General features: G+C 47.7%; 1 protein-coding gene across 28 annotated transcripts in view; it reads left to right on the top strand.

Annotated features, from left to right (window-relative positions):
* LOC126957112 (protein FAM153A-like) overlaps nt 1–24,843 on the top strand; it is a 76,412-nt gene that overhangs the window by 36,192 nt on the left and 15,377 nt on the right. For 21 of the 28 annotated variants that reach the window (XM_050794586.1, XM_050794585.1, XM_050794572.1 and 18 more), the window contains 18 exons: nt 647–717; nt 1,179–1,203; nt 3,349–3,419; nt 3,879–3,903; nt 5,893–5,963; nt 6,391–6,421; nt 8,379–8,446; nt 8,918–8,942; nt 11,382–11,452; nt 11,914–11,938; nt 14,083–14,153; nt 14,613–14,637; nt 16,632–16,702; nt 17,135–17,165; nt 19,114–19,181; nt 19,653–19,677; nt 24,241–24,278; nt 24,693–24,760. In XM_050794586.1, the coding sequence (XP_050650543.1) occupies nt 647–717; nt 1,179–1,203; nt 3,349–3,419; nt 3,879–3,903; nt 5,893–5,963; nt 6,391–6,421; nt 8,379–8,446; nt 8,918–8,942; nt 11,382–11,452; nt 11,914–11,938; nt 14,083–14,153; nt 14,613–14,637; nt 16,632–16,702; nt 17,135–17,165; nt 19,114–19,181; nt 19,653–19,677; nt 24,241–24,278; nt 24,693–24,760 (880 nt within the window). The other 7 variants (XM_050794573.1, XM_050794590.1, XM_050794591.1 and 4 more) reach the window with 7 other exon arrangements.

Here is a 24,843-nt window from a genome sequence, read left to right as displayed (position 1 = left end):
TTGGGCCCCAGTGATGTTCTGATGCCAGCATTCCTGTTCTGAAATCTAGCACATGTTGTAAAGGCTTTCTGCTCTTTTTCTGTAGTCTCTGGGTTCCCACGCTTACCCAGGAGCCTGCCTGGGTTCTCATCCAGGGTCAGGGGGAGAAGAGTGTGGGCTCCTCAAACAGTGAGGTTTTCTCTTCTCTGCTCCTGCGGTTCTGCTCATGTCTTTTCCTGAAGTGGGCACGGAATGATTACAATAATAAATTTTGTATATGTTTTGCCACAATAATGTCTCAAGTTCAATAAAAGGGATGGAAAGTGAAGGAGAAGCATATGTCGACCCAGGAAAGACAAATGACATTGTCACATTTCAACAGGAAAGTGGAAATTTCCCAGGCCTCTAAATGCGTAGGGGAAGGATGAGACACTGCCACGGCATCGGCAGTGCGTGTCTGTGCTGCCAAGGCTCTGTCTTTCATGGCTTTCCTGATGGTCTCACTGACCTTTCTTCATCACCAAGGAGGATGTTCTGGCAAGAGTTCCGTTTTTGCAGTTAACCCCCCTTGTCTACATGTGCCAGCCCCGTGTTTTTAGCACCCGCGTCTCCCTGACGGGTTCCTTCAGTGCACCCAACATGCTGACAATGACTCCGTGTTTCCTAGAGCGCGACGAAGACTTGTTGTGTGAGCATCCACTCAAGATACTATCTGAGATGTTACTAGGCTCTTTTGAGGTAAAGTCTTTTTTGTTTATCTGAGGTGGGAATTTTGTTTCTCTTGGTTTCCATATAAATTGAGGTAAGATATGATAATCTTTCCACGTACAGTATGGATGACTTACAGAATTTCTTTATGGGCAGCTGAAGATGAGACTTTATTACCCAGAAGAATGAATTCAAGATAACATTTATAGGTGGCAGGTTCACCTAAAAACTCTATGGCAGTAAGCATTTTCCATGGAAGTTCTTTCTTCTTGTAAAGAATGGTGAACATGCAGTGAAAATAAACTTGAAAATCGGGCACAAAAATCTTGTGCCTTTGCACGTGTCCTCTAGGCTTTATTTGGGGACGTTGTGTTGACTGTTTTCACTATTTCCATTGGGTTTTCTAATGTCAGCAAGTGCAGTAGAGACCTGTGCACACAGGACACAGTGTGGTCTGACTCTTGTCATGTTTTTCTTTTCTCTAATTGCAGAAGAGCATTGACGTAGAGACAGAAGGTATGTAATCTGGGATAGCTTTTTTAAAAATTGTTTTTATTTTACTTGGAAGTCTGGGATGCATGTGTAGAACGGCAAGTTTGTTATATAAGAATAAATGTGTCATGGTGGTTTGCTGCACCTATCAACACGTCATCTAGGTTTACTGCTCAGCATGCATTACGTATTTATACTAATGCTCTCCCTCCCCTTGCCCCCCACGCAGCAGGAATTACTTTTTTGCTAAGGTAATATCTTAGGTGCCACTTTTTTCTGTGCATTTGTTGGAGACTTTCTCTGGAGCTTCCTAACAGAAATGAGGTTTTAGGCAGTTTGGTATGAAAAACAGTAAGACTTTGGTACAGAATTATGACCATCTTTCTGTAGTCTCTGCAGGAAGTGGTGTCCCGTACATGAAAGAGGGTGGTGTGCATCAGGTTTGGGAGGTGTGGAGGAGAGAGTCTGTGGGCAGTGAATGTGTCTTTGGGATTTTTTGGGCATGATCATAGCACAACACAAGGATTAATTTGTTTTTTTTAAAGACTATTCCATCACCCTGCACACTTTACATAAATCAACCTTTTCATTCTCTACCACAGTTGTCTGAAGTTAAGTTTAATATCCCCAGTCATCAGATACTGGTTGGGCAGGGATGAATTTCTCAACGTCTGGCTTTCTCTGTAGAGGAGGGAAATGGGAAATCAGGAGTGGGTGGAAGGTTGATTCTATGGGCTACTGTCCAGTATTGATCTCACAGCCCTGGTATAACTCATCAGTCTGCAGACTTTGAGCACCTAGGTGTGCATGTGGAAGTTTTCTAGCGTATAGACATTCTAAGCACTGTCTGTCCTCATAGGATGGTCTTAATGGTTGCATAACCCAGAATTAGAGTTGGGATATTTTAGAGTGGACTTTGGTGTGGTCAGAAATGTGAAACACACATGGCGAGGTCACAGGCTTTTCGTTCAGTGGTCGTGTTATTCCTCAGATCCTGTTTAAAAGCAGAGAACAGGCTGGGTGTGGTGGCTCACGCCTGTAATCCAGCACTTTGGGAGGGCAAGGCGGGTGAATCACTTGAGGTCAGGGGTTTGAGACGAGCCTGGCTAACACTGTCTCTACTAAAAACACAAAAATTAACTGAGTGTGGTGGCAGGTGCCAGTAATCCCAGCTACCCAGGAGGCTGAGGCAGGAGAATCACTTGTACCTGGGAGACAGAGGTTGCAATGAGCCTAGATCATACCACTGCACTCTAGCCTGGGCAACAGAGTGAGATTTTGTCTTAAGAAAAACAAACGGAGGAAATTCAGGGACACAGTCTATTCTATTTAATAACACGATTGCCACAAGTGTCACATATGCCCTAATTCAGCCCACACAACCAAGACTCAGTGCAGAATAGGAACTCAAGGAAGAACTAGGGTGTTATTCTGACGTCCATCTCCCCCGGAGGAATTTCCTGCATAGCTAGTTTGGAGAGTGTTAGCGTCCCCACCTCCTGCCCCCCATGATGGGTTGTCCTGGTGTTGGAGCCAGCGTGAGCGTGAGCAGCAACTGCTTTCACAGACACATACATTGTGTTGAAAAGGAAGAGCGGAAGGGCAAATATGCTAAGTGTGTGTCATCTTTCAATGATAGGATAGTTGACTATTTTAAAATGTTGGTTTAATTCTCTTTGAATCAAAGGTTCAGAGAAGTCCTAACTTTTTTGACTAGAATTAAATTTTTTTTGAAGAAAGGTGGCTTTTTATGCAGCGCAAAATGTTTCGGGTTGGAGGATGATGATCAGCAGCACCCGTGGATGCTGTGGGGGAAATGACCTCAGAAGGGATCACGAAGGGAGGGCAAGTTAGCTCAGGTCAGATTAGGAAGGAGGAACCTGACACGCTGTAGGGAGGGTCGCCTGCCCCGTGTCCTGTGCCCTCTTTGAGATCAGCTGTGTCTCATTGCTGAACTTGCCTTAGCTAGAGGACCAAGGCTCTGTTTCCCATGGCTTTCCTCATGGTCTCATTTGCCTGCCTTCACCACCAAGGAGGATGGGCCTACAGCTCCGTCTGTGGTAACCTACCTTCTTCACACATGCCAGCCTCATGTCCACACCACCCAATACAACCCGAGGAATCTTCTCAGCAGAATCCATGTGGTGACACTTACCCTATGTCTCCTAGATCCTCAAGAGGACCTCGCAGCAGAACATCCATGTGAGGCACCCGTTGAGAGGGTCCTCTCTGTTATCAACGTAAGTTCTTCTTTCTTTATCTGAAAGGGGAATTTCATTTTCCTAGGTTTCTTTCAATTTCACTTGAATAAAGATAGGAAAACCTTACTAACATGTACATTATAGATGCCTTAGAGAATTTCTTGGTGGGAAAATGTAAAATGAGAATTCTTTACCAACTAAGGACTAATTCAAGATGGCATTCTTGGATGACAGCTTCAGTTACAAACTATGTCAGCAAGCACTTTCATCAGGAGGAAAACCTCCTTGAAAATACTGAACTTACCACCAAAATTAACTTTAAAATCTTGCACAAAATCCTGGTGACTCTGTACAAGTGTTTTCTAGGCTTTATTTTTGTGGCCGTTGCCTCCACCAGAATTTCCCATCTGGCTTTCTAATAGCACTAAGTTAAGAAAAGACCTGTGTCAAGGACAGCACGATCTTACCCTCACAGAGTTTTCCTTTCTCTAAACTCAGGCGGAGGCATTCACAGAGACAAATGGTACGTATTCCGGGATCACCTATTTGGTAAGGAAAATTCTTAGTATTAAGAAAGGTGACACATTCTTGCCTGGCATTATCGGGAGAACCATTCTCCTTGGAACTTTCTATTGGAAATGAGGTTAGGGTAGAACTTACTGAGTGTACTGAAGAGGGGTGACCATCCTACGTAGTGCCTGTTAGCTGCAGTGTCGTTTTTATGACATCGAATGAGGTGCATCAGGGTGGGGGGTGTCAGGAGTCTGTGTAGAATGATCATGAGTGTCTTTGGGAGGATGTGTACATTTCTCCAGAAAGCATGTTTCCATGTGCACAGCTCAACACAAAGATGAGTGTGGTAAGTAAAAATCCCATTACCACTGCACACCGTGCGTCAATCAGCCCATTGGTCCTCCACCACGGCTGTAGCTGAAGGGCAGTTGGAGATCCCCAGCACTCAGGTGGAGATAGTGCAGAGATGAATTTGCCAAGCTCTTTATCTCCTCAGTGGAGGAGGCAGAGGTGCACTCAGGAGTGGGTGGAAGGTGATGCCATGGGCTCCTACTCGGCAGTAATCACGTGGTTCTGGTATAATTTGTCATTGTGGCACAGAGCGTGAGCACCTAGGTGTGCACATGAAATCTGGATAGCCTTCAGAATTCCCAAATACTGTCTCTCATGTAGGATTGTGTCAATGGTCACATAACTCAGTGTAGGGATAAGTACATTTTACAGTGGACTTTGGTGTGGTCACAAATGGCAAACAGACATTGAGAGGTCAGGCTTTTGGCTGCAGTGCTGTGTTAATTTTCTCATCTCCTGGTGAAAAGCAGAAAATGATCAGACATGTTATATTGTATTTAATGAGATAATCACCACAATCCTTACACGTGCTGCAGTTCAGCACACACACCCAAGACACAGCAGCAAATAAGAACGGAAGGAACAACTTGGGTATTATCCTGGTACTCATCTTCTCGCTGGAATCTTCTACAGAGCTGGGTTAGAGAGGGTCAGCGCCCCCACCTGCTGCCCCCCAGGGTGGGCTGTCCTAGGGCTGGAGCCAGTGTGAGCATGAGCAGCAGCAGGCCCCACGGCACACACACACATTGTGTTAAAAGGAAGAGCGGAAGGACAAACATCACATGCCAAGTAGGAGTCGTCTGTAAATGGTAGGATAATTGAGTATTTTCAAATCTTGGTTTGGTCTTCTTTAAAACAAAAGGTTAGTGAATATAGAGAATATTTTAGCTAGAATTGAGTCTCCTCTTTGAAGAAAGGTTGCTTTTTATCTAGTACAAAATGTTCTGTCCGGCCACGGTGTCTGACACCTGTAATCCCAGCATGGTGGGAGGCCCAGACGGGTGGGTCACCTGAGGTCGGGAGTTCGAAACCAGACTGACCAACATGGAGAAAACCCGTCTCTACTAAAAATACAAAATTAGCCTGGCGTGGTGATGCATGTCTGTAATCCCAGCGACTCAGAAGGCTGAGGCTGGAGAATCGCTTGAACCTGGGAGGCTGAGGTTGTGGTGAGTTGAGATTGTGCCATTGTACTTCAGCCTGCGCAATAAGAGCAAAACTCCATCTCAAAAAAAGGAAAAAGTTCTAGGAGGGACAAAACACACACAGTAGAACATGTGGATCCTGGGGAGGAAATGACCTCGAGGGGATCGAGAAGGCAGGACAAGTTAGCTCAGGTCAGATTAGGAAGGAGGAGCCCTGGATGCTGCAGGGAAACACTGTGTGGTGGGCCCTGTTTGAGATGGGTTATTTCATGTGCAAGAGGTTGCCTTAGCTAGAGGACCAAGGCCCTGTCTTCTGTGGCCATCCTGATGCCGTCCTTCACCATTTGCCTTCCCTCACCACCATGGAGGATGGACCGGCAGAGGCTGAGTCTATGCTGTGAACACACCTTTCCACACACGCCAGCCCCGGGTCCACAACTCCAAGACCACCTGAGGGATTCAGTCAGTGGAGCTCATGTGCTTATAGTGACTCTGTTTCGCAGGTGACCTGGACGATCTGGAGGAGGATGTGCCAGAGCAGACATCCTCGGAGGAAGCCTCAGGGGTTCACATGGTAAAGTCTTCTTTTATCCTCTGAAATGGAAATTTTATTTCTCTCGGTTTCTCTCTGTTTTAACGGAACTAAGATGTATACATCTTACCATGTACATTATAGGTGACTTAAGGAATATCTTGGTGGCAAATGTCAGAGTTCATTATCAACTAAAACATGCTTTCAGATGGCATTCACATTTACACACTGTATGTCAGCAGGCATTTTCCTCAAGAGAAATGCCTCCTTCTTGAGAAGTATTTGGAGTTGTCAAAAACAATGGAAAATCTTGTAGAAAAATCTTGTGCCTTTCCACGAATGTCTTCTAGATATCGGGGCCATTTTCCCAACCACTGTTTACCATGTGTCTTTTTAATTCAACAAGTGAAGACCTGTGCACCCAGGAGACAACATGGTCTGACCCTCATGGTGTTTTCTTTTTCTCTAGATGCGGGTGGACCCAACCACACTGGCAAAGAGTACGTATTCTGGGGTCATCTCTTTGTTGAGGTTTGAAACCTCAGTGTTGCGAAGGTGGCGCTGTTTCACCTGCATTTGCTCAAGGGCTTCTCTTGTTTGAGCTTCCTTTAGAAATGAGATTTGGGAAGTTTGATTTAAAAAATACGAAGAGTCAGGCCGGGCGCAATGGCTTATGCCTGTAATCCCAGCACTTTGAGAGGCCGAGACAGGTGGATCATCTGACGTCGGCAGTTTGAGACCAGACTGACTAACATTGGGAAATCCTGTCTCTCCTAAAAATGCAAAATTAGCCGGGCATGGTGGTGCATGCCTGTAATCCCAGCTACTCAGGAGTCTGAGGCAGGAGAATCAGTGGAGCCCAAGAGGTGGAGATTGTAATGAGCCAAGATTGTGACATTGCACTCTAGCCTAGGGAACAACAGTGAAATCTGTCTCAAAAAAAAAAAAAAAAAAGGACCAAAAACTAAGAGTCCAGTAAACGACTCAAACCATGGTACGGTCATTCCAGGAAGCAGCAGTGTCATGTAGGGTGAGGTGCTGCATCAGGATTTGGAGAGACAGAGGAGCGAGTCTATATGGAATGATTGTGGATGTCTGGGAGTGTGTGTGCATTTCCCCAGAAAACATACTCCCATGTTCACAGCACAACACAAGCATCAATGTTCAAGGACAATTCCATCACCACTGCACAGTTTGCATAAATCAACCCATTCATCTCCACCACAGCTGTTCCTGAAGATAAATTTAGCATCCCCAGTCCTCAGATGGACATGGTGCAGAGACGAATTTCCCAAGCTCTTGATCTTTTAAATGGAAGAAGCACATGTGACCTCGGGAATGAGTGGAATGTTAATGCCATGGGCTACTACCTGGAATTTGTCACAAAGCCCTGGTATAATTTCTTGCTAGGCCAGGTGGTTCCAGCACTTCTGTGTGCGAGTGGGAGAATGAAAACCTATTCAGATCCCAAACACTATCATGACTGGATGGTGTCAGTGCTCAGCTCACCCAGGGTTGGTTTGAGCAGGTACATTGTACAGTGGGCTTCAGTGTGATCATTAACGTAAAACACACAGAGTCCACAGGCTTTTGGTCTACAGCAGTGAGGTCATTCCTCAGCTCCTGTTGGAAAGCAGACAATGATGAGTGGCATATTCTATTGTATTTAATGAAATTATCACTGCACGTCTTAGAAATTCAGTAGAACCCAATCCCAAGACACGGCTTCCCATAAAATCTCAAGGATCATCCTGGGTGTTAGCCTGGCACCCATTTTCCCTGCTGGAATCTCCTGCATAGCTGGGCTGGAGAGGGTCAGTGCCCGGCCCCCGGCCCCCTCGCTGCTCCCATGACAGGCTGTCCCGGTGCTGGAGTCAGTGTGAGCATGAGCAGCAGTGAACCCCACGGGGCACACACTTTGCGTTGAAAAGGAAGAGTGGAAGGACAAATCTCACAGGCTAGGTAGGGGTCATCTTTAAATGGTAGGATAATTGGGTATTTTCAAATCTCGGTTTAATTGCCTCATCACAAACAGTTAGTTAATGAAATCTTTTGGCTAGAATTAAATCTCTTTCAAGAAAGGTTGCTTCTTATTCAGTACAAAACCTTCTAGAAGGGGTGATATACAGAGCAGCAGCACATGTGCGTTCTGAGGAGGAAATGACTTTGGCAGGGATCAATAAGAGGGCACTTGAGCTCAGGTCAGATTAGGAAGGAGGAGCCCTAAGAGGCTGCCAGGGACACACGGCCTGCACTATGTGGTGTGCGCTGTTTGAGGTTGGCAATTTCACGTTTACGAGGTGGCCTGGAGCTAGAAAGCCAAAGGCCCTCATTCCCTTTCTTCCCTGCCTCTGTCCTGCTCTGCTGTCCTCCTCCCCCACCCACCTCAAGCAATGTTTCTGAATTGTTCGTGAGCAACAGCACCAAGGTGCTGACGGTCACTGTGTGTCCTCCTAGTTCCGCCGGGACATCTGCAGGCGTGGTCCAGTGACAGCGAAGACGAGGAGGACCCAGAGGATGTGGAGGTCAGGCCACCTGGATTTGTCTGAGAAAAACTGCTGCTTTCTTAGCTTTATTTTATTTGGGTGAAATTAAGATACGAGAATGTGACAACATATATCTTAGATTAGTTACACAATGTCCTTGGGAGGAGCTTTAAGTGAGAGTCTGTTCCCCACTGAGGGTTGACTTAATACAGAGGGAGAAAGTGACAGCATCCACCACACATTGTGGGGCAGTGAGCTCTTGTGCCTTTACCAACTTGGTTCTCTTTCGAACAAAATCACTTACTGGCCAACCAACATGGACTTGAGAGGAAACGTCCTCTGAGAAAAATGTGTCTTTACTGTGATTCGATTTGCTCTGTTCTTCTTTTGGGTTCCTCTGAACACCGGTTTCCATCTTGTTTTCTAATGTCACTAAGTGAAGAAAAGTCCTGTGCACACAGGACACAGCAGGGTCTGATGCTCATAGCAATTTACTTTCTGTCATTACAGAGATCCTCAGGAGTTACAGAAAAGGGTACGTATTGCGGAAGCCCTCCCATCCTGATGAGTCCCCCAGATGATGAGGAATGTGCCACGGTCTCGCTGGCCTTCCTGTGGACAGGCAGCCTGAGTGGAGCTTCCTCTCATGGATGAGGACCTAGGCTGTAATGGGAGGGAGGGATGGTTGTTGCAGATAGAGCATGATGGTCACATTCTGGAGTCCCCGGGAGGGAGCAACTGCATTCTCTGAGCATGGGGTGAGGTTGTGCGAATTGATTTGCTGCGTGTCTTTTTGAATTCATGTGGTGAGTGTCCAAAATACGTAATGTCAAGATCATGTAGAGGCCCAGCCTCTATCCCTCAGTCTAGTCTGGTTTCCGTGTTCTGTGCTCAGGAAACACAGCAACATGAAAAGGTAACCGAAGGGCTTGCCCTAGGGTGTGAGTGGCAGGGCGAGCACTTGTCTTCCTAGGAGGATGGAGGGTGACTCATGCATTACAAGGTGGGGAAAGACAAATGTGGCTGTGGGACAGCAGAGGCTCCAGGATGTCCCCATTGAACCCACCGTGGACAAAGGTTGGTTGGCTGCTTGTTTCTGAAGGCTTTTGCAAAACAAGTGAATGCATTTGGTTTTGGTCAATAGGAATAGAACCTGAACCAAGTACAGCCTGTGTTTTTTCTTGGAGTATGCGTTTGGTGGAAACTTAGGTGTATGTATTGAATTTGATTGCTGTGTAGGTGTCAATACTTACCCCACATTTTAAAACAATGAGGCTGCTGTGATTTTAAAATGTCCCTCGCTAACCTCAGAAACTATCTCTTCATAACCCAATTCTCCTAGTCATGTTTAATCTCTAGAATACAGTTTCTGTGTGGTACTCGGGGGCTTCCTGCTGAGTGATTAATGGTAGAAATCCGTGTTACCAACAATGAGGCCCTAAGAATTCACAGGCGGCTGCCCACTGGGCTCTGTGAGGGAGAGAGCAGGCTACAGCCTTGGCCTGGGCCTGCAGAGGGACATGATTTGGAGGAGCAGAAGGAAGGCATGAGGGCAGCAAAGCCATGGGGGACGCCGAGGTGCAACATCAGGAGAGTCAGTTCCACATCATCACCTGGGCGGGGGAGGAATGTTCAAGTCTCATCGGAAGGAGGAGTTGAGCTCCAACTTCATGGCTGGCCTGAACATTGGCCGTCTTCCTAAGAGCCTGGACAGAGGAGCTACTTTCTTGTTTCTAGTCTTCTCCATCTTCCTGTGTGTTGAGGGCAGTGGCACCACCAGAGATTAGTGAGAGACAGAGAACAGGAGTGAGTTCCTGAAATATTCAGCTTAGCCCAGAGAGGACATGATCAGCAGGGACGGAATGAGGGTCAGGCCAGACACAGATTAGTTTCCATGCTTGATCTCCCTGTGGCTGGGACAAAGAACAGCTTCTGGGAATCTCTGGACAGATGATCCTTGTGTAGCTATTATTGGCCAAGAGTGGCCTGGCCCAGAGTTCCGTTTTACTGGAGGGAAGCCTCAGCTCCCAGGCTGAGCAGGTACCCAGTGCTGGTGTCAGAGGAGGTGAGGAGACCCTGCTCTAAGGCAGGCTGAGCCCAACAAAGGGAGAGGGGCTGCCCTGGCGTTAGGTGGTCCTTGCACCTTTCATGTGTGACCTATAAGACATGAATTTCTCTGTATCTCTGAGACAGCCTTGCAATCATCAGTCCAAAAGTCTGTTGTCTCCTACTCATAGGTGGGGGAGTCCTGGCCATGGCAGGTCTCTGGAGGGCACGGACTGTGTCCTCATTCCTTCTCATCTCAGAGCTCAGTCCTGGGCATCCCATCTTGGGCCCCAGTGATGTTCTGATGCCAGCATTCCTGTTCTGAAATCTAGCACATGTTGTAAAGGCTTTCTGCTCTTTTTCTGTAGTCTCTGGGTTCCCACGCTTACCCAGGAGCCTGCCTGGGTTCTCATCCAGGGTCAGGGGAGAAGAGTGTGGGCTCCTCAAACAGTGAGGTTTTCTCTTCTCTGCTCCTGCGGTTCTGCTCATGTCTTTTCCTGAAGTGGGCACGGAATGATTACAATAATAAATTTTGTATATGTTTTGCCACAATAATGTCTCAAGTTCAATAAAAGGGATGGAAAGTGAAGGAGAAGCATATGTCGACCCAGGAAAGACAAATGACATTGTCACATTTCAACAGGAAAGTGGAAATTTCCCAGGCCTCTAAATGCGTAGGGGAAGGATGAGACACTGCCACGGCATCGGCAGTGCGTGTCTGTGCTGCCAAGGCTCTGTCTTTCATGGCTTTCCTGATGGTCTCACTGACCTTTCTTCATCACCAAGGAGGATGTTCTGGCAAGAGTTCCGTTTTTGCAGTTAACCCCCCTTGTCTACATGTGCCAGCCCCGTGTTTTTAGCACCCGCGTCTCCCTGACGGGTTCCTTCAGTGCACCCAACATGCTGACAATGACTCCGTGTTTCCTAGAGCGCGACGAAGACTTGTTGTGTGAGCATCCACTCAAGATACTATCTGAGATGTTACTAGGCTCTTTTGAGGTAAAGTCTTTTTTGTTTATCTGAGGTGGGAATTTTGTTTCTCTTGGTTTCCATATAAATTGAGGTAAGATATGATAATCTTTCCACGTACAGTATGGATGACTTACAGAATTTCTTTATGGGCAGCTGAAGATGAGACTTTATTACCCAGAAGAATGAATTCAAGATAACATTTATAGGTGGCAGGTTCACCTAAAAACTCTATGGCAGTAAGCATTTTCCATGGAAGTTCTTTCTTCTTGTAAAGAATGGTGAACATGCAGTGAAAATAAACTTGAAAATCGGGCACAAAAATCTTGTGCCTTTGCACGTGTCCTCTAGGCTTTATTTGGGGACGTTGTGTTGACTGTTTTCACTATTTCCATTGGGTTTTCTAATGTCAGCAAGTGCAGTAGAGACCTGTGCACACAGGACACAGTGTGGTCTGACTCTTGTCATGTTTTTCTTTTCTCTAATTGCAGAAGAGCATTGACGTAGAGACAGAAGGTATGTAATCTGGGATAGCTTTTTTAAAAATTGTTTTTATTTTACTTGGAAGTCTGGGATGCATGTGTAGAACGGCAAGTTTGTTATATAAGAATAAATGTGTCATGGTGGTTTGCTGCACCTATCAACACGTCATCTAGGTTTACTGCTCAGCATGCATTACGTATTTATACTAATGCTCTCCCTCCCCTTGCCCCCCACGCAGCAGGAATTACTTTTTTGCTAAGGTAATATCTTAGGTGCCACTTTTTTCTGTGCATTTGTTGGAGACTTTCTCTGGAGCTTCCTAACAGAAATGAGGTTTTAGGCAGTTTGGTATGAAAAACAGTAAGACTTTGGTACAGAATTATGACCATCTTTCTGTAGTCTCTGCAGGAAGTGGTGTCCCGTACATGAAAGAGGGTGGTGTGCATCAGGTTTGGGAGGTGTGGAGGAGAGAGTCTGTGGGCAGTGAATGTGTCTTTGGGATTTTTTGGGCATGATCATAGCACAACACAAGGATTAATTTGTTTTTTTTAAGACTATTCCATCACCCTGCACACTTTACATAAATCAACCTTTTCATTCTCTACCACAGTTGTCTGAAGTTAAGTTTAATATCCCCAGTCATCAGATACTGGTTGGGCAGGGATGAATTTCTCAACGTCTGGCTTTCTCTGTAGAGGAGGGAAATGGGAAATCAGGAGTGGGTGGAAGGTTGATTCTATGGGCTACTGTCCAGTATTGATCTCACAGCCCTGGTATAACTCATCAGTCTGCAGACTTTGAGCACCTAGGTGTGCATGTGGAAGTTTTCTAGCGTATAGACATTCTAAGCACTGTCTGTCCTCATAGGATGGTCTTAATGGTTGCATAACCCAGAATTAGAGTTGGGATATTTTAGAGTGGACTTTGGTGTGGTCAGAAATGTGAAACACACATGGCGAGGTCACAGGCTTTTCGTTCAGTGGTCGTGTTATTCCTCAGATCCTGTTTAAAAGCAGAGAACAGGCTGGGTGTGGTGGCTCACGCCTGTAATCCAGCACTTTGGGAGGGCAAGGCGGGTGAATCACTTGAGGTCAGGGGTTTGAGACGAGCCTGGCTAACACTGTCTCTACTAAAAACACAAAAATTAACTGAGTGTGGTGGCAGGTGCCAGTAATCCCAGCTACCCAGGAGGCTGAGGCAGGAGAATCACTTGTACCTGGGAGACAGAGGTTGCAATGAGCCTAGATCATACCACTGCACTCTAGCCTGGGCAACAGAGTGAGATTTTGTCTTAAGAAAAACAAACGGAGGAAATTCAGGGACACAGTCTATTCTATTTAATAACACGATTGCCACAAGTGTCACATATGCCCTAATTCAGCCCACACAACCAAGACTCAGTGCAGAATAGGAACTCAAGGAAGAACTAGGGTGTTATTCTGACGTCCATCTCCCCCGGAGGAATTTCCTGCATAGCTAGTTTGGAGAGTGTTAGCGTCCCCACCTCCTGCCCCCCATGATGGGTTGTCCTGGTGTTGGAGCCAGCGTGAGCGTGAGCAGCAACTGCTTTCACAGACACATACATTGTGTTGAAAAGGAAGAGCGGAAGGGCAAATATGCTAAGTGTGTGTCATCTTTCAATGATAGGATAGTTGACTATTTTAAAATGTTGGTTTAATTCTCTTTGAATCAAAGGTTCAGAGAAGTCCTAACTTTTTTGACTAGAATTAAATTTTTTTTGAAGAAAGGTGGCTTTTTATGCAGCGCAAAATGTTTCGGGTTGGAGGATGATGATCAGCAGCACCCGTGGATGCTGTGGGGGAAATGACCTCAGAAGGGATCACGAAGGGAGGGCAAGTTAGCTCAGGTCAGATTAGGAAGGAGGAACCTGACACGCTGTAGGGAGGGTCGCCTGCCCCGTGTCCTGTGCCCTCTTTGAGATCAGCTGTGTCTCATTGCTGAACTTGCCTTAGCTAGAGGACCAAGGCTCTGTTTCCCATGGCTTTCCTCATGGTCTCATTTGCCTGCCTTCACCACCAAGGAGGATGGGCCTACAGCTCCGTCTGTGGTAACCTACCTTCTTCACACATGCCAGCCTCATGTCCACACCACCCAATACAACCCGAGGAATCTTCTCAGCAGAATCCATGTGGTGACACTTACCCTATGTCTCCTAGATCCTCAAGAGGACCTCGCAGCAGAACATCCATGTGAGGCACCCGTTGAGAGGGTCCTCTCTGTTATCAACGTAAGTTCTTCTTTCTTTATCTGAAAGGGGAATTTCATTTTCCTAGGTTTCTTTCAATTTCACTTGAATAAAGATAGGAAAACCTTACTAACATGTACATTATAGATGCCTTAGAGAATTTCTTGGTGGGAAAATGTAAAATGAGAATTCTTTACCAACTAAGGACTAATTCAAGATGGCATTCTTGGATGACAGCTTCAGTTACAAACTATGTCAGCAAGCACTTTCATCAGGAGGAAAACCTCCTTGAAAATACTGAACTTACCACCAAAATTAACTTTAAAATCTTGCACAAAATCCTGGTGACTCTGTACAAGTGTTTTCTAGGCTTTATTTTTGTGGCCGTTGCCTCCACCAGAATTTCCCATCTGGCTTTCTAATAGCACTAAGTTAAGAAAAGACCTGTGTCAAGGACAGCACGATCTTACCCTCACAGAGTTTTCCTTTCTCTAAACTCAGGCGGAGGCATTCACAGAGACAAATGGTACGTATTCCGGGATCACCTATTTGGTAAGGAAAATTCTTAGTATTAAGAAAGGTGACACATTCTTGCCTGGCATTATCGGGAGAACCATTCTCCTTGGAACTTTCTATTGGAAATGAGGTTAGGGTAGAACTTACTGAGTGTACTGAAGAGGGGTGACCATCCTACGTAGTGCCTGTTAGCTGCAGTGTCGTTTTTATGACATCGAATGAGGTGCATCAGGGTGGGGGGTGTCAGGAGTCTGTGTAGAATGATCATGAGTGTCTTTGGGAGGATGTGTACATTTCTCCAGAAAGCATGTTTCCATGTGCACAGCTCAACACAAAGATGAGTGTGGTAAGTAAAAATCCCATTACCACTGCACACCGTGCGTCAATCAGCCCATTGGTCCTCCACCACGGCTGTAGCTGAAGGGCAGTTGGAGATCCCCAGCACTCAGGTGGAGATAGTGCAGAGATGAATTTGCCAAGCTCTTTATCTCCTCAGTGGAGGAGGCAGAGGTGCACTCAGGAGTGGGTGGAAGGTGATGCCATGGGCTCCTACTCGGCAGTAATCACGTGGTTCTGGTATAATTTGTCATTGTGGCACAGAGCGTGAGCACCTAGGTGTGCACATGAAATCTGGATAGCCTTCAGAATTCCCAAATACTGTCTCTCATGTAGGATTGTGTCAATGGTCACATAACTCAGTGTAGGGATAAGTACATTTTACAGTGGACTTTGGTGTGGTCACAAATGGCAAACAGACATTGAGAGGTCAGGCTTTTGGCTGCAGTGCTGTGTTAATTTTCTCATCTCCTGGTGAAAAGCAGAAAATGATCAGACATGTTATATTGTATTTAATGAGATAATCACCACAATCCTTACACGTGCTGCAGTTCAGCACACACACCCAAGACACAGCAGCAAATAAGAACGGAAGGAACAACTTGGGTATTATCCTGGTACTCATCTTCTCGCTGGAATCTTCTACAGAGCTGGGTTAGAGAGGGTCAGCGCCCCCACCTGCTGCCCCCCAGGGTGGGCTGTCCTAGGGCTGGAGCCAGTGTGAGCATGAGCAGCAGCAGGCCCCACGGCACACACACACATTGTGTTAAAAGGAAGAGCGGAAGGACAAACATCACATGCCAAGTAGGAGTCGTCTGTAAATGGTAGGATAATTGAGTATTTTCAAATCTTGGTTTGGTCTTCTTTAAAACAAAAGGTTAGTGAATATAGAGAATATTTTAGCTAGAATTGAGTCTCCTCTTTGAAGAAAGGTTGCTTTTTATCTAGTACAAAATGTTCTGTCCGGCCACGGTGTCTGACACCTGTAATCCCAGCATGGTGGGAGGCCCAGACGGGTGGGTCACCTGAGGTCGGGAGTTCGAAACCAGACTGACCAACATGGAGAAAACCCGTCTCTACTAAAAATACAAAATTAGCCTGGTGTGGTGATGCATGTCTGTAATCCCAGTGACTTAAGAGGCTGAGGCTGGAGAATCGCTTGAACCTGGGAGGCTGAGGTTGTGGTGATTCGAGATCATGGCATTGCACTCCAGCCTGGGAAAGAAGAGCAAAACTCCTCATAAAAAGAAAAACAACGAAAAAAGTTCTAGGAGGGACAAAAAACACACAGCAGGACATGTGGATCCTGGGGAGGAAATGACCTCAAGGGGATCGAGAAGGCAGGACGAGTTAGCTCAGGTCGGATTAGGAAGGAGGAGCCCTGGATGCTGCAGGGAAACACTGTGGTGGGCCCTGTTTGAGATGGGTTATTTCATGTGCAAGAGGTTGCCTTAGCTAGAGGACCAAGGCCCTGTCTTCTGTGGCCATCCTGATGCCGTCCTTCACCATTTGCCTTCCCTCACCACCATGGAGGATGGACCGGCAGAGGCTGAGTCTGTGCTGTGAACACACCTTTCCACACACGCCAGCCCCGGGTCCATAACTCCAAGACCACCTGAGGGATTCAGTCAGTGGAGCTCATGTGCTTATAGTGACTCTGTTTCGCAGGTGACCTGGACGATCTGCAGGAGGATGTGCCAGAGCAGACATCCTCGGAGGAAGCCTCAGGGGTTCACATGGTAAAGTCTTCTTTTATCCTCTGAAATGGAAATTTTATTTCTCTCGGTTTCTCTCTGTTTTAACGGAACTAAGATGTATACATCTTACCATGTACATTATAGGTGACTTAAGGAATATCTTGGTGGCAAATGTCAGAGTTCATTATCAACTAAAATATGGTTTCAGATGGCATTCACATTTACACACTGTATGTCAGCAGGCATTTTCCTCAAGGGAAACGCCTTCTTCCGGAGAAGTATTAGGAATTGTCAAACAAAAACAATGGAAAATCTTGTAGAAAAATCTTGTGCCTTTCCACGAATGTCTTCTAGATATCGGGGCCATTTTCCCAACCACTGTTTACCATGTGTCTTTTTAATGTCAACAAGTGAAGACCTGTGCACCCAGGAGACAACATGGTCTGACCCTCATGGTGTTTTCTTTTTCTCTAGATGCGGGTGGACCCAGCCACACTGGCAAAGAGTACGTATTCTGGGGTCATCTCTTTGTTGAGGTTTGAAACCTCAGTGTTGCGAAGGTGGCTCTGTTTCACCTGCATTTGCTCAAGGGCTTCTCTTGTTTGAGCTTCCTTTAGAAATGACATTTGGGTAGTTCGTTTTAAAAAATACGAAGAGTCAGGCCGGGCGCAATGGCTTATGCGTATAATCCCAGCACTTTGAGAGGCCGAGACAGGTGGATCACCTGAGGTCGGGAGTTGAGACCAGACTGACTAACATTGGGAAATCCTGTCTCTCCTAAAAATGCAAAATTAGCCGGGCGTGGTGGTGCATGCCTGTAATCCCAGCTACTCAGGAGTCTGAGGCAGGAGAATCAATGGTGCCCAAGAGGTGGAGGTTGCAATGAGCCAAGATTGTGACATTGAATTCCATCCTGGCAACAAGAGTGAAACTCTGTGTCAAAAAACACAATAACAAAAAACTAAGAGTCCAGTAAACGACTCTAACCATGGTACGGTCATTCCAGGAAGCAGCAGTGTCATGTAGCGTGAGGTGCTGCATCAGGGTTTGGAGGGACAGAGGAGCGAGTCTATATGGAATGATTGTGGATGTCTGGGAGTGTGTGTGCATTTCCCCAGAAAACATACTCCCATGTTCACAGCACAACACAAGCATCAATATTCAAGGACAATTCCATCACCACTGCACAGTTTGCATAAATCAACCCATTCATCCTCCACCACAGCTGTTCCTGAAGATAAATTTAGCATCCCCAGTCCTCAGATGGACATGGTGCAGAGACGAATTTCCCAAGCTCTTGATCTTTTAAATGGAAGAAGCACATGTGACCTTGGGAATGAGTGGAAAGTTAATGCCATGGGCTGCTACCCGGAATTTGTCACAAAGCTTTGGTATAATTTCTTGCTAGGCCAGGTGGTTCCAGCACTTCTGTGTGCGAGTGGGAGAATGAAAACCTATTCAGATCCCAAACACTGTCATGACTGGGTGGTGTCAGTGCTCAGCTCACCCAGGGTTGGTTTGAGCAGGTACATTGTACAGTGGGCTTCAGTGTGATCATTAACGTAAAACACAGAGTCCACAGGCTTTTGGTCTACAGCAGTGAGGTCATTCCTCAGCTCCTGTTGGAAAGCAGACAATGATGAGTGGCATATTCTATTGTATTTAATGAAATTATCACTGCACGTCTTAGAAATTCAGTAGAACCCAATCCCAAGACACGGCTTCCCATAAAATCTCAAGGATCATCCTGGGTGTTAGCCTGGCACCCATTTTCCCTGCTGGAATCTCCTGCATAGCTGGGCTGGAGAGGGTCAGTGCCCGGCCCCCGGCCCCCTCGCTGCTCCCATGACAGGCTGTCCCGGTGCTGGAGTCAGTGTGAGCATGAGCAGCAGTGAACCCCACGGGGCACACACTTTGCGTTGAAAAGGAAGAGTGGAAGGACAAATCTCACAGGCTAGGTAGGGGTCATCTTTAAATGGTAGGATAATTGGGTATTTTCAAATCTCGGTTTAATTGCCTCATCACAAACAGTTAGTTAATGAAATCTTTTGGCTAGAATTAAATCTCTTTCAAGAAAGGTTGCTTCTTATTCAGTACAAAACCTTCTAGAAGGGGTGATATACAGAGCAGCAGCACATGTGCGTTCTGAGGAGGAAATGACTTTGGCAGGGATCAATAAGAGGGCACTTGAGCTCAGGTCAGATTAGGAAGGAGGAGCCCTAAGAGGCTGCCAGGGACACACGGCCTGCACTATGTGGTGTGCGCTGTTTGAGGTTGGCAATTTCACGTTTACGAGGTGGCCTGGAGCTAGAAAGCCAAAGGCCCTCATTCCCTTTCTTCCCTGCCTCTGTCCTGCTCTGCTGTCCTCCTCCCCCACCCACCTCAAGCAATGTTTCTGAATTGTTCGTGAGCAACAGCACCAAGGTGCTGACGGTCACTGTGTGTCCTCCTAGTTCCGCCGGGACATCTGCAGGCGTGGTCCAGTGACAGCGAAGACGAGGAGGACCCAGAGGATGTGGAGGTCAGGCCACCTGGATTTGTCTGAGAAAAACTGCTGCTTTCTTAGCTTTATTTTATTTGGGTGAAATTAAGATACGAGAATGTGACAACATATATCTTAGATTAGTTACACAATGTCCTTGGGAGGAGCTTTAAGTGAGAGTCTGTTCCCCACTGAGGGTTGACTTAATACAGAGGGAGAAAGTGACAGCATCCACCACACATTGTGGGGCAGTGAGCTCTTGTGCCTTTACCAACTTGGTTCTCTTTCGAACAAAATCACTTACTGGCCAACCAACATGGACTTGAGAGGAAACGTCCTCTGAGAAAAATGTGTCTTTACTGTGATTCGATTTGCTCTGTTCTTCTTTTGGGTTCCTCTGAACACCGGTTTCCATCTTGTTTTCTAATGTCACTAAGTGAAGAAAAGTCCTGTGCACACAGGACACAGCAGGGTCTGATGCTCATAGCAATTTACTTTCTGTCATTACAGAGATCCTCAGGAGTTACAGAAAAGGGTACGTATTGCGGAAGCCCTCCCATCCTGATGAGTCCCCCAGATGATGAGGAATGTGCCACGGTCTCGCTGGCCTTCCTGTGGACAGGCAGCCTGAGTGGAGCTTCCTCTCATGGATGAGGACCTAGGCTGTAATGGGAGGGAGGGATGGTTGTTGCAGATAGAGCATGATGGTCACATTCTGCAGTCCCTGGGAGCAACTGCGTTCTCTGAGGATGGGGTGAGGTTGTGCGCATTGATTTGCTGCGTGTCTTTTTGAATTCATGTGGTGTGACTCCAAGTGTCCAAAATACATAATGTCAAGATCATGTAGAGGCCCAGCCTCTATCCCTCAGTCTAGTCTGGTTTCCGTGTTCTGTGCTCAGGAAACACAGCAACATGAAAAGGTAACCAAAGGGCTTGCCCTAGGGTGTGAGTGGCAGGGGGAGTACTTGCCTTTCTAGGAGGATGGAGGGTGACTCATGCATTACGAGGTGGGGAAAGACAAATGTGGCTGTGGGACAGCAGAGGCTCCAGGACGTCCCCATTGAACCCACCGTGGACAAAGGTTTTTGTTTGCTCCTGAAGGCCTTTGCAGAAAACAAGTCAAGGTGGTTGGCTTAAGGTCATATGAAAATAAAATTAACCCAGTTCTGGACTGAGTTTCTTTCGGGAGCCCGCGTTTGGTGGAAATACATTGTATGTGAGTTGAATTTGATTGCTCTGTAGATGTCCATACTTAACCCACATTTTAAAACAATGAGGCTGCTGTGATTTTAAAATGTCCCTAACTAACCTCAGAAATTATCTCCTCATAAACCAATTCCCCAGTCATCTCTTATCTTTAGAATACAGTGTTTTTGTGTGTGGTATTCGGGGCCTTCTGCTGTGTGTGATCAAAGGCACACATCAGTGTTACCAACACTGAGGTTCTAAGAATTCCCAGACAGCTGCCCAGTGGGCTCTGTGAGAGAGAGAGCAGGTACAGCCTTGGCCTGGGCCTGAAAAGGAACAGGATTTGGAGGAGCAGGCATGAGGGCAGCAGAGCCATGGGGGGCAGCCGAGGTGCAACATCAGGAAGTCAGTTCTTCGTCATTACTTGGGTGTGGCCGGGATGTTCATATTCCAGCTGAGGGAGAACGGGTGGAGCTCCGACTTCATAGCTGGCGTTAGCACTGTCTGCCCGTCTTCGTGAGAGCCTGAAGAGACAAGCTACTTTGTTGTTTCTTGTCTTCTCTATTTCCTGTATGTCGATGGCAGTGGCACCACCAGAAATTAATGAGAGGCAGAGAACAGGAGTGAGTTCCCGAAATAGCCAGTGTGGCCCAGAGAGGACATGATCGGCAGGGATGGACTTCAGGGTCAGGCCGGACACAGAGTAGTTCCCAGGCCTGGTCTCTCTGGCTGGGACAGAGATCAGCTCTTACTTTTCACCTGGTTCTGGGCGTGGCCTGACAGCTGGTCCTCGTGTAGTTGCTGTTAGCCAAGTGTGATTTGGCCGGAATCCTGTGTGACTGGGGGGAGTGTCAGCTTTCAGGCAGGATGGCTGCCCCACACTAGTTGCAGGGAAGGTGAGAAGGGACCCTGTTTCAGTGCAAGGTGAGCTCAGCAAAGGGAGCGGAGTCCAGGTGGTCCTTGCAGCTCTCCCGTGTGACCCTTGAGACATCACTTCGCCTGTTTCTCTGAGATAGTCTTGGAATTATTAGTCTCAAACTCTGTTTTGTTTTACTCATGTGTTGATGAATCCTGGCCGTGGCTGGTCACTGGGAGGGCAAGGACTATGTCCTCCTCGTTCCTTCTCATCCCAGAGCTCAGCCCTGGGCAGCCCATCTTGGGCCCCAGTAATGATCCAGTGCTTCCCACCCCTTTGCTGAGATCCAGCGCCAGTGTGAAGAGGCTCTCTGCTCATCTCCTTCAATCTGTTGTTTCTCATGGTAGTCTGGAAACCTGAGTGGGTTCTGATCCAAGGTCACAGGAGAATGGGGGGCTCCTGAAGTCACTGAAGTTTCCCCTCATTCTACTCTGGCTGCCTCGGTTCAGCTTTTCTCCTTGCAGAAGATGCTCTCTTTCTGTTGATGAGTCCTCCTTTGCTGGACCAGGCGTTTTTATTCTTGTTGTGGCATCCCTGCACTTCACAGGGGACCTGGAGCTTGTTCCTGTGCCCCTCAAGTACCCATCCATGAATGATCAGATCAGAGCAAACCACTCTGCCAGGAATCAGCAGCGGGGAGAGTCACATCTCCCTCACCTTTGGGTTGAGACCTGTGCATTCCAGTGTGGTCCTCCATGGCATATGTGCCCATTCATGTTTAAATAAATGAAAAATTCATAACCTCCTCACAAGAGCCATACTATAAGTTCTCAGCTGCCAAATGTCTGCTCTTAAGAGAGCATCTCCATTATCCCTGAATCACCTGGGAAGCAGCTGCTGTGAGTCTGGCCCAGATTCTGTTCACTGCACTCACCTGACTCAGTGCATGTGCATCAAGGCTGGAATCTCGGGTTCTCAGATTGGAGGTAAGAGATGCTCTGAGCCAGTGTCGGTGAACAGTTGAAAGGGATTGTTCGGGTTCTCTGTCTCACCTGAAGGCTCACAACTGTGACCAGGGCCCTCCTAACAGCCCCTGAGTTCACAGAGCCCAGGGAGAATCACCGTGGACTGAGCAGTAGTGCCGATGTTTGTGTCTCTGTACTTGGGCTCATGGGCACCACCTCTGGATCCATCCAGGGGGAAATAGACTGGTCAGGTAGGGACCAACACTGCAGGGTTGACCAGTGGGGAGGGTTCTTGGGGATTGGGTGACACTTGTTTTGGAGCCTGGGATGGGATCAGTGAAGTGACTAAATATGAAAGGAAATAGGTGTAGAAGTGTGATTTGGTTTATGTATCTTAATGAGAAAGTTGTAAGAGTTTTGTTCTCATGAGCTTTGTGTGAGTTGTGTTGTCACCATCATTTCTTGCTCTGGTGTTTAAAGATTACATTTTGCAAAGACCAGATCATTCCTGCCTTTGCCACAGCAAGCACCAGAGCCCTGGGTTTGATGAGGCAGCGTTTTGTTGTGAATGGAGATGACAAGATGAGTATGCAGGTGTAACGTTGAGTGTCGGGGGGACACAGCCCCTCACAGGTGCTACGTGATCCTGACGACAAAGTCCTTCATCCGTGTGCCAGGAGCTGAAAGGAGCCCACCCTCTTTCTCTACACTCTCGGGACCTGCAACGGCACCTTCCCGTCCTGTCCTCAGCGTCTGCTGCTGCTCTAAGGGTGCTCCCTGGGTGGGATGACACAGGGAGTCCTTCCTCTGGGATTGCTGCGTGTGCCCCGGCATCCTGGAGCCCTCAGGGCGGAACACTTGACTGAGCACATTTTTGGCCTCCACTCCTCACCCAATCCCAAATCCGTGGGCTTTGAATGAAACCTACATTGGCTTTCATTGGAGAGGCCCGAGTCCAGCTGTGGCTCAAGGCCCTCTGTGGCTAGCAGGAATCCTCGGGGATATGTGTGGAGGGGCTGCTGTGTTGCTGTAGGCAGTGGCTCTTGCCCTCCCTATAGCCTGGTCCCTGGAATCCACTGGGCTCAGGGCAGAGCCTCTTGGGTCACTTGTCTTGTGACACCCTCCTCTCTGGCCCAACAGCCTCGTCCTGCTCCCCACACTCCAGTCAGGCCCAGCTTGTTCTGTGTCAGGCCTGCCAGGTGCCCACCCTCCTAGTCTTCCCACAGCTCAGGCAAACCCTCATTTCAGTGCTGACAACTGCTGGCCTCACCTGCAGATTAAAGCAACTGGGACAAGAGGCTTTATCTTGAATTCTGTTCCATTGTTTCCAAATACTCAGAAGCTGGTGGGATTCGTTTGACGACTGAATATTTTCCAAGTCTCTAGGGTCATTCCAGGCATAGAACAGTCACTGTATCTGTGACGTCATTCATCATCAGCTCCCACAGCCCCCAACACAACCCCAGGCCTGTGGACATCGGTCATGATCGCCTCTCACGGGCCCCAACACAACCCCAGGCCTGACTGAATCTGTGGCATTGGCCATCATTGCCTCCCACAGCCCCCAACACAACCCAGGCCTGGGCAGGTGCTGCCAACCCAGGGTGCGATCTGTGTGTTGACTGGAGGCTAGCAGTGCAGCCTTGGCCTTCTTTCCGATGTTCTTCTATTGGAGACCAGTAGGACTGGTGGAGGTCCACAAGGAGGAAGGAAATGGGATTCATGAAGGAACAGAAGCAGGCCCTACAGGAGGAGGAGGGAGGGAATTCCACGTCATGCACAACATTGTGAAGAGGGCGGCCGCCTCTTGGAGGAACAATGACACAGCTTCCCCTCCCTTGGCTGTTATGGAATGTGAGGGCTGGGAAAGTGTGTGGGAAGTCGGAGGTCCCTCCCTCGTAGCACAGAGGAAATGATACGGGCTGTGGAGAAGTCTCCAGAAATGGGCACATCAGAGGCTCTGGGATTGGCTCCACAGCCCGGGGACAGCAGAGTCTGAGGGGTTCTCTCGACAATAACTCTCCCCTTTCCTTCTTATGGCCGCCCCATCACTGCTGCTCCTCCGGACACTCTGATGCTTGCTTCCCAGAACTGGAAGACTCCACCATGACAGGCAGCCGCCAGCAGGTAACTGATCTCCTCTCATATGCTCTCTCTCTTTTATCCTCTTTCTGACTCATGAGCTCCTTTCTTAGCTCTGGTCCTTTTCCTCTTTCCTGTCTTGTGATTGTTCTGAAGGACCTGGTCTTATCCCACAGTTGACGTCCTTGGGTCTTCAGTGTCGATAAAACCCCTCCCCAACCCTCCTGCCCACTACCTTGGCGTTGCCCTGTTTACTGGCCCCCAGGCTGCAGCTTTGAATCTTGCTGAACAACCCTTCAGGGTCCAGGGAGGGGCTGGGCTGGGGTCGGATGAGCTGGACCCCACCATGCTGGAGGGACTCCCAGTGACATCTGGGTCTGCTCTGGGCACCCCCTGCCCAGATAGGACTTTTCCTGCACTGGCGTCTCTGGACATACACAACTGTTCTCCTTCTCACAGATGTCAGCAAGTTCCTCCTCTGCACCTGCAGAAGAAGCAACAGAAAAGACAAAAGTGGAAGAGGAAGTGTGAGTGTGCGGCGGGCAGAATGAGGGAAGCAGACCCGTGCCTGTGTTCTTCATGGCTACGCTCACTTTCTTCTTGTCCCATC

This window comes from Macaca thibetana, chromosome 6, assembly GCF_024542745.1.
Source record: "Macaca thibetana thibetana isolate TM-01 chromosome 6, ASM2454274v1, whole genome shotgun sequence".
NCBI lineage: Eukaryota > Metazoa > Chordata > Mammalia > Primates > Cercopithecidae > Macaca > Macaca thibetana.
This window is presented reverse-complemented; position numbering and strand designations above follow the sequence as displayed.